The following is a 10,549-nucleotide window of genomic DNA, read 5'->3' on the forward strand; positions in this document are numbered from 1 at the left end:
GCCCTCCACAGCCGTGCCTCTTGCGCAAAGCAATGTCAAGTCATCCCACCGCGACTGAACTGAATCTGCATCCAGATGCAGGAAAGCAGCGCGTGCACCGACCCTTCCTGCTTACGCCTGGGAACCACACACACACACACATGAAACACGGCGTACATTTCGGGTTCTACTTTGTCTTGCGTGTCCCATTGTGAGCGCTGAAAAAAGCCGTGCAGAGAACAGCACACGGTAAAATGAAAAAATGATAGCAGTGTCAGATTATTGAATGTGTGCCATTAGGCCAGGCTGGATTCGGCTGCAAAGCGCGGTGCTGTGAACTATCCGAGGGGCTCCTGGCAAATATTTCCACCTCGAGAAAGAGGTCACACAAATAACAGGATCATGCATCGGTGACGTCTCGACTACTAGGGTTATTGCACAGACATATTAAAGGCAAAATGATCCGCACCTCAATGCACGGAGCTAGTGTGTGTTGCAAAAATGTGCTCAGCTCACTGACACAGTGATAGGGCGCCTCGCTTGCAGCCAATATTCAGCCTATATGAGGAGGACATAGTGTTAGGGCTTCATGACTCCGCAATTTGACTAGACCGCTCTCTGTTGCAGTGCGGAGGTTGTGACATAGAGGAAACGCTCCTTACCTCTAAAGTGCGTATTTCTTGCTGTGTGAGGTCGTTGGACGCGGCGCATTTGGTCCGTAGCCCCTGTAAACTGGAGATGGAGATTTCAATCATATTCTGGATGAGTTCGCATTGATGTAGTGCGGCCATCGCTGCGCCACCGCCGCTATCCCTCTCCTGCTGCTCATCACTCTCGACCATCTTCCCACCTTTAGCAGACACACTATCCATTCCTCAGCATCGGGCACGGCTGGAGGGGCTGGAGTCAAAACTGTTCAGCTAAAACAAAACACATGCGGCGGTCCAGCGACGCAGCGACCTATCGTGGAAGTTAGCTGACAGCAAATGCCCCCCCTCCAGCTCCCAGTCAGGAAAAGTCAGGATGCAAAAAAAAAAGGAAGATATATATATATATTTGGTATCAAAACAAGATGCTCGACGGCAGCCCCGGGGTTGTGAAGCAGACCGAAGTGCACCGGTGCTCGACTTTGTATTTTCGCTCCGTGTAGCGCTACCGACGACGGGCTGTACTCTCTTCCACCGACAGCTCTGGCAGAGGCTTTCACCGTCTGTCAGCTGTTGGGAACATCATGGGGCGCGGTGCGATGTGGGAAATGAAGTCACACAGCATACAAAAAAAAAACAAAAAAAAACTGCACTCCACGCTACATGCCCCCCAACACACACTCTTGTGCGCGTGCTCGCACCCATACAAAGGAAGGAGAAGCACAGTAACGTGGCTGCGTTTTAAAAGGGAAGTACATGTATATTATTACAGGGACGTGTTAGCCTATAGCGCCAGTAATTACAAAGCACTAACATGTACATCACAGCTTTAATCTAATTATGACTGCATTCCATTTAGTTGTAGCCTAGATGTTCTGTTAAGGGCCCTGACATTATGACATGTCGCAGTAAGAAAAGCACAGGTGTAAATAATACATTTAATGATGGCCGACTTCCATTAAGCAGCTTCAGTTTTAAAGTCCTGGTATAGACATGCACCAGTTAGGCCAAACATGCACCAGTCCATATAGCAGCCTTGGATTGTGACATATAGAGATCAGGGTGAAAAACCAAACAAACCTCATTCACAGTATTATGGCACCTCCAACCAGCTGACACTAGCAGTTAATTCCTCTGAAATAACATTGAAATCTGACACTGACTCAACATGAGTTTGTAAATCCTTCTAACACCCTTGCAACGATAGAATGAAACAGACACAAAGCCAGGTTTCTATCCTGAACTATTTGTTGTTATTGGTCCAGTACTTTGTACATTTTTAAAGTCCCGGTATAGTTCATGCTGAAGAACTTCCCGGTCCTTTACTTAAGTGAAAGTAGAAATACCCTAGTCTAAAAATACCACAATTAGCCTAAAAGTCCTGAATTTAAATAGGCTTGAATCTGCTAAATGTAACTTAATTTACAACTCCTTTCAAATTGAAATGTTGTCATATCATATTTTTTTAAGGGGTTACTAAAGTATGCCTTCTTCTCTACAGTATATGATGATTCTGTTTATCACTAACAAATACATGTGAGAGCATTTTAATGTTGTGGCTACTTTCAGGTACTTTGTATAGGCTACTGGTTAGCAGTATGTAAAAAGTAAAAAGTAACTGTAAAATAAATGTTGTGGACTAAAAATACAGTAATTCCCTCTGAGATGTAGAGGAGTAGGCCTATTATAAAGTCGCAAAAAATGGAAATAGTCAAGTAAATAAAATAAAGTCAAAATTGTGCTTAAGTACAGTGCCTGAGTCAATGTACTTAAGCTATTTTCGACCACTGCTTACTGTCCTTTTGTCATGGCTTACTGGGACACTTGAGTAGAACAGAGCCCTTGTTAATGTTATTATTACCTCCTGTGGTTTTCCTATTATTCCAAGTCAAAATATTTGTTTTCCAAAAAGGCTTGCTTAAAAGGAATAGTATTAATATAAATTTCACCTGTGCTCTTCCTGCTGTAACACGTCAAATGTCCGCCCTGGAAAAGGCAGTGCGACAACAAAGCAGATAAAAAGTATTATGACGTATTATGATAGCTAGGATCTGCATTATAGATGTGCTATAGGGAATTCTGGGATCCAGAATACTTCTCTTTCTCCTGCACTGGTACAGCACAATTACACAGTAGTGCAGGGAGGCAGGGCTGGCAATGCAAGAGTAGCTTTGGGCCCAAAGAATAATCACCACCTTTCACATTCGCAGCACTGTGCACTGCCACTATATTCTCTGCGTTGAGCAAAGAAGATGCACCATAAGGCCTACAGAGATTTTAGCAATATGATTAATAGGCCGCAGGTTTGCTATGTATTTTATTGAAGGTACTATCTCTGAGCGGTGTACAGCCCCCTTTCCATCCCGCCAATCCAAGTCCACATAGTTGACATTCCACTTGCATGTAGTAGAGTGTACATGGTCTGCATTCAAATGCAGACTTTGCACTTTCCACAATGATGTGATGTTTGGTGTGCAAGGGGACTTCACCCCTATACAGTATTGGGCCTTTAATAGTTTAATTTGTTGTATGGTGCATATAATCTTCAGAAATCTCAAGAGTTACTACAAATGAGGTGATCAAATTAAAACTGATCAGTTAATCCTCCCACTCTTATTAATTCCACACCAAAAACAATGCAGCCAGAGCAGGAGCATACAGCCAAAACTAAAGAAATAACTGTATCTTGACTGTGATGGAACTTACTGCAACTTCAAGAGAAAGGCACAGCATTTGTTCTCATGTGAGGGACAGTGCATATCATATGCATGCATGGGGGTGGTGGGAGGAGTGTGCCGGTTTCAACAACCATGAAGCAACAGTACACATGGCTCATTGCTGCAATGAGGGTGTGATGTTCCTTCCTTTAATATACCCTGATTATACAATGGGACATGAGTCACTTCTCATGGAGCCCTGTGTTCCTGCACTCCATCTGTCTATCTGTCTCTTCTCATCCTCTGATTGCAGGGGAAATTGTTGCTCTGGTCAGACATGCACCAGATAGGCTAAACATGCACCAGTCCATATAGCAGCCTTGAGTGTTGACATATAGAGATCAGGGTGAAAAACCAAACAAACCTCATTTAGAGTATTATGGCACCTCCAACCAGCTGACGCTAGCAGTTAATTCCTCTGAAATAACATTGAAATCTGACACTGACTCAACATGAGTTTGTGAATCCTTCTAACACCCTTGCAACAGTAGAATGAAATAGACACAAAGTCAGGTTTCAATCCTGAACTATTTGTTGTTGTTGGTCCAGTACTCTGTAAATTTAGTATTTAGTCCTGCTGTATTAACAGCACAGATTTGATGGTGACATGCCAGTAGGACACCCTGCCAGTTTCAGCTCTTCTTTTTTCCTTCAAACTGAAGTGGAAGTGGAGTGATAGAAGGTTTTAAAGAGATATTTAATATTGGTTGTATATGTTCACCTTTTAGAGAGCATATCAGTCAAACCAATATGCAGCAATGACAAACACCCAAAAGTGAGGTGGAGCACTTTGTTTCACATGATGGCAGCCAAAGCTGGAAAGAGAACGATGCTAAATGCTACCCATAGCTACTGAGCTATGTCTGTTAACGAGTAAAACCTTGCAATTTCAAGCAATTTAAACCTCTCTCATACCATATGTCTAGTTTATCATCTACTGCATAACAACACCATAAGGACTCGTGCAGTGATCAAGTGATTATCTTTGTGACTACTTAACCATTCGGTTTACGGATCACAAAAAGGTGAAATGTGAGCAGAAGCATCTCTGATTAAAAACATTTCAGCGTCTCACCATTTGTTTTTCCTCCCCTCTGTGATCTCTCTGTAAGTTGCAGTTCTTTCCAAGAGTTAATTTTCCTCTCACAGAAGGATTATTGACCTGTGTTCAGTAATAAATAATGTGCAACATGCAGGCAATCCAAAAAGTACCTGCAATATATTTGAAATAATTTGCATGAGCAATGTTCAGATAGGAACTTGACAGCTTGCTGACATGACTCACTCAGCTGAGGATAACATGATCCTTTGCCAGCCTGACGGTCCCTTAAGCCGTTTAAACTGTCGTACTATTGGACAGCCAAGACGACACCACACGTAGCATGGAGCTCTCAGCTTCAGATTAAATTAGATTGTGGACTCACTGTCTGATTCCATCTTCTTTGCGGGGCAGGATTTCCACAAGCCAACCCTTCAGATGAGGTCTGGAGTCTTTGCCCTACAGTCTGCAAAAATGTTTATTAAACACTGTGCAGTACAAATGCATATGTTTCAGTACAGAATACACAATTGTGTTGATTTGCAAATATAATGAACTGTAACAGATGACTGACAAAAAGCTGCTTTATAGAAATATTTTATAACTACTGCTAACTCACAGACAAGTGGGGAAAGGAAAATGTTCCCAGAACACAGAAATGATAAATCAAAAATTGTTCGAAGTATGTAAATATTTAAAGAAATATTTTTACCCAGATGAATTAATGCTTAATAATTAATAGCGTTTATGTGATGAAAATAGCCTAACAAAGTGGCCTATGTGGCCATCCATGCCAAGATTTTTTATTAATATTCCTCTAAATGTATTGATATTGTTATCATAACTGTAAGAAAAATATCTTATATACGCTTTCCTCTTGAACCTTTCAATATATTGAAACATTCAATTGTTGGATACAGTGAATGATGGGAAGTCTTAACTATGATGGTTCTATAACAACTTGGGCAGGAAGTTGTGATGATGCAGCATTTTGAGTTAACACTTAGGAATCATTGCAGTCAATACATAAGAATCAAAATTATAATAATAATCATAATAAGTAACTTTGTACTTTTTACTATAAATTTGTTTAGTCCCAAGTCAACGTATAGAAACAATGTTAAGACTATTCAGTGAAGTTTTTATACCAACACCCACCAACTTTGGCACTTCCCATATTGCATAAGGGCAGAAAATAGTCACTAATTGAGCAGGGTCCCAATTCAATATGTCACTCAGTCACACAGTCACACAATCACTCAGTCATGTAGTCAGGGGTGTAACACCAAATTCTGGGCCCTATACATAAGCAGTCCCCACCACAACCCAAACCTCCAACCCCTCACAGGTACTTTACTGTGGTAAAATGAGGTTTGTCTTATAGTAACTAGCTCGCTAACTCCTACTTTATTCAGGTAGTAACTGTAGTTACAGCGTACCCCGCTGTGTATCCCTGTATTCCTGGGTCCTATGTTCTCCGGGTCCGATGTTCCCCAACCGAACCCTTTTCCCCTAAAGGGTTCTATGTTCCCCGGATGGCAGATTTATTTTCAGCATTTTGTTAGGGCTAGATTATCAACGTTTCAGTTACAAAGTCGGAAAAAACCCGGCTGAAACTATTAGGCTATGGTTAGCTGTTGTTAGCACAATCTGCTTTGTGAAAATTGTAAAAAACACCATGACAGCATTTCCATGTACATCTAATACTATGTATATGGCTGACTTATTGCGACAACAAATAGTAAAAAGTGTGTGGGGTCGTTCGACTTTCCCATAAGCCTATTTGCTGGTGAATTCGGCACTGACTGTGGAAAAAAATAACAGACTGGGGAACATAGGACCCTTTCTATGAAAAGATGGGAACTTCGGACCCTTTATAAAAAAAAGGTCCAATGTTCCCCGATCACATACAAAGCTGGGAACACAGGACCCGGGGAACATAGGTACGCTCCTGTACACTGCTGTTACAGCTAGCTAGCTAGCAACAGCAGCGGTGTCAATCTCAGCTAGGTAGCTGCTAGCTAGCTGTAGTAGTAGGAGTTTGCTAATAGCTAGCCACCTTTCTTTTGAAAGAAATAAATGAACAGTCTTTTCTCTTCTGGGACCCAGACTTTACTTCATTTGAGGGAAGACATTACAAAGTCATTGGTCAGAGTTTTAGCTGACACATTCTCATACTGAGTCGGGATGGGCAGACTTAACCATTTTGCGCCTTTTGTAAGGGATGAGAGAGGGCCCTCCGAGAACATCCACCACTTTTAGAAATACACAGTTCACTCTCTCAACCACAGTCACATATCATATTTTAAAGCAAAAACAAAACAAATGTAGACATTGCTGGAGATTTTCCAATGAATGGTACTTGTTCATCCCCTTGTCTGTTCTTACTGACCTTTAGGGATGTCAGTGCCCTGTGCTGAATAAAACACGAACATGTAACATAGCCACACTTTGTGTTGAAATCTAAGACACACAATTGGCTTTGCACATTTACCTTAACAATAAATTATTCCACCCCAGGCATTTAGGTAGTCAACTCTATAAAATTTCAACCACCAGATACTGCTCCCTAGAGGGTCTTTGTATATCTCAACAGCTTCCACAACCATTCCCTATGAAATAGAATATCCACTCTAGATGGAATAAAATCAAAACTTTGCCATTAAGTGAGCAAACCGGCTGCTATCATACAGGATAATGTAAATCAATAGGCCTACACTGGGGACCAGTTGGATTATTCCATCTAGGGGAAACACTGGGTAGATAAAACGAGAAAGGACTCAAATGGCACCTAACAGTGAAACATGCATACACAACACCATCTGCTGGACAACTCTATACTGGAAAAAAACCTGTTAAGTCTCAAATCAGCTGGGGCGTCCAGTAGCTCACCTGGTAGACCTATGCTGCAGGTCTCCCTCATTTCCTATCAATCTGTATTCTCAACAAAAAAGCCAAAAAAGTCTCATATTCAGATTTCAAGACTTTCTTTAGTTGCCTGATATCAGAAAGAGTCACGCTCTGTTTACATCTTCAGTCAACTCGGTGGAGTCACAAGTCTGGACCCAGGCAGCTTCATTAGTGCAGTGAGATGTTTCCATTTGTTGAATCCAGAAAATTAATTTTGATTCTATGAAGTTTTTGACAGTTGATTTGAATTGGAACCTGAAAAGACTGATAATCTATTTTTAAAGTTGTACGTAAGATTTCCATCTATTTAATTGCCTTTTAAGTTAATATCCATCAAATATTACATTACATATTCAATAAAATGGAACACCCCTGTGTCACAATAACCTCTGTTACTGTTACCGTTTGGTTGCAACTCAGCTCAAATACTACAGGCAAATATGAAAAAACATAGTTTTTTAATGCACTGGTCAATTTTGAGATTTTGGGCTATTTTTGCTTTCATGTCTTGTCCAAAATACACATTCTGTAGATTTCTCTTAAATTTCGAAATGTCAGCATTAGATATTGCCTCATTTGCATATTTAAACATAACCGTTCAGAAAAATTGAATTACATAAAAGAATTGTCTCAGTGTAAGTAATCAACTGGGGAAGTTTCATGATGATATCCATCAGTTAAAATGTTTACCCTATTCACCTCTAGTGTCTCCATTCCTTATTTAGAACTGAATTTTCTCTCTTTCTAAATGTATTTTAACCAGATAATGGATCGAGACTTGCCTAGAGAATCACTGGTAGCCTACATCCCTTTATGAGGCATCAGGACGATGTTACAGACATATTGGTCACTCACAACCATAAAGCGGGGAAAGAAGTATTCAGATCCCTTACTTAAAGAAATGTTCCAGTCCAGTAATGTAAAAATACTCTATTACAAGTAGATGTCCTGCATTCAAAATCCTCTTTACTGTGAATAATATATTATTATACAAGACATTGTTAATATCTATAAATCAATGAGTAAACAGCATTTGGCTGGAGTGAACTAGCTTTACTTGTACAATTACGTTTAATCCAGTCATTTCAGATTTAAGGATTGGGCCCCCGCTTAAGGGTCACAAGATACATTTTGATGGTCATGAGATGGTTAATGGAGCAGAATAAGAAAATAAAGTTCTACCACACAAATGTACTTGAATAAAAATCTATAATCTGTTTTATTTTGGTGACAGATAGTTCTACCACCTCGGTTGAGCTTCTAACAACTCATTGAAATAAAATATGACAAGGGGCCCCACTTAGACACTGTTAAAGGTTTGTTACCCCTCGGTGGTTTCATCTTTAATAATATATTATACTTCAGAATCAGAGTCAGAAAACCTTTAATGTCCCGCAGGAGGGGAAATTTGTTTGTCAAAGCAACATTTCATAATTTAAAAAAAGTGATTTCATTTAATTTGAAAATATCTATATGTCTGATGGATACAGTGGATTAAAAATTACTATTTTCTGCTCTAAAAAGGAATTACTATTGCAAACATTTTAGCAGTTAACTTACACCTTCAGCAGACATGGAACAACACCCCACTGGGGCGAATGTACGTATGTAATGTATGTCCAATATTTACACTCCTTTTAGCTCTGTCTAGGTCTCGAGATCTTGAGCTTGCTATCCAATATGTTTTTGACTTTCTTCACCAGCTAGCTAAGTTTAGTTGCTAACGTTGTCCATCTGCATTAGCTGCAGCTAAGTGTGTTTTTGCTTGTAAACATAAGAAAACATTTCTAGTTAAAAACTTAAAAGTATCTGCCAGAGATAAAAAGTAAACTCCTAAAAATCAGAAACTGTGGTGCTTTCTCAATATCGAACATTACTAAATACATATAAACACATTTGATAGTTTTCTTTTATTTAGACAACCCAAATAAAAGGCACATAACATTGCGCATGTTTATGTAATAATTTGACAAACATACATTTAAAAAAATGTAGGAATGTTTGACCTTTCTGCTAATCAGAAAGCCTAGCCTCTCATATATACAAAATTACCATTGTTAATGTTCTAATACAAAAGATTTATAAAAAAAAAAAATGGTTATCTTATCTTTCACATCTATTGTAACTACTATATCCTTGGAACTAAAATAGTTTTATACAAAGATATACATTCAACTGCTTTCACAAGGGTCCTGGAATTTCCAATTATTTCTTTTCCTAAAAAATAAAGAGATGTTCAATTCCACCAGAAATGTTCAGTTCATCACATTATTATTGTATCAAATTTGGCAAACAGGCTATTATAGTGTATCTACGTAAATGCATAAGAACAAAGAAAAAGCTACACTAATATTTTGTTTAAAACAAAACTTGGGAAAAATGACAAACATGCATATTGCATTTTTCAGTATAAACTGAATCAACTCAGGACTGCAGCACTGAGAACATGGCATTCATTTAAAATAGTTCATGTTCAACAGCTACAGTGTTTGGGTTCATGCAACATCAATCTTGTCCGATTATTTTGAAAGGACAAAAACTTGCATTTTATCAAACTCGCTCAGATCTCAGCCACGTAACTATGCAGCCTGAGACTGAACTTGACTTCAAAAGAAATGTAAAAAAAAAAAAAAAAAAAAAAAAAAAAAAAAAAAAAAAGGTACAGCATGTATGCCATTGCACAGTAAATTATTATTTAAATGGACGGCTATTTTTAAAATCGATTATTCTTAGACTTCTTGTTCCTGATCGAAATCAAGTCTTTTAACATGACAATGCCAAATCATATAAGGCATTTAAAAAGGAACACAGAGAGATCAAGAATTACGATACAAGATGGTGGATATACTTAATAAAAAAAAAAAAAAAAGAACCAAATTCATATGTAATGGGGCTTTTATGTGTTTCCTGAGTGAAGGGTCCTTAGTATCATCTTGGGGGGAATCACAGAAAAAAAAACAGCGTACAGAAGAGTCAGACAAAACTCATAAGTCACCATTATGACAGTAACAGCCTGAAAAAGCTTCACTACAAGGCCAGGCCTTTCCATATTCAGCCACTAGATGGCCCTCAAGTGCAGGCTGGCTAACCAACACACTTAAGACTCCAATTTGATCTTTGATAATACTGCTGTTCACCTGTATGTAGGATATGCTTTCAGTGCACGACTCATTCCACTGTGACTTAATGGAAAAATGAACACTACAAATAGGCAAATAAAAAACAAACCTTTGTGTTTCCATTCCAATAGAAAACAA

General features: G+C 39.0%; 1 protein-coding gene across 1 annotated transcript in view; it reads right to left on the reverse strand.

Annotated features, from left to right (window-relative positions):
- The window catches only part of ksr1a (kinase suppressor of ras 1a), a 30,352-nt gene extending 29,467 nt beyond the window's left edge, over positions 1 to 885 (reverse strand). The window contains exon 1 of the mRNA XM_083927357.1: positions 642 to 885. Within this exon, the coding sequence (XP_083783483.1) occupies positions 642 to 851 (210 nt within the window). The 5' untranslated portion in view covers positions 852 to 885. The remainder of the gene's footprint in view (positions 1 to 641) is intronic.
- Positions 886 to 10,549: the final 9,664 nt, after the last annotated feature.

The sequence above is a fragment of the Echiichthys vipera genome (assembly GCF_963691815.1).
Source record: "Echiichthys vipera genome assembly, chromosome: 14".
In the NCBI taxonomy this organism is placed as follows: domain Eukaryota; kingdom Metazoa; phylum Chordata; class Actinopteri; order Perciformes; family Trachinidae; genus Echiichthys; species Echiichthys vipera.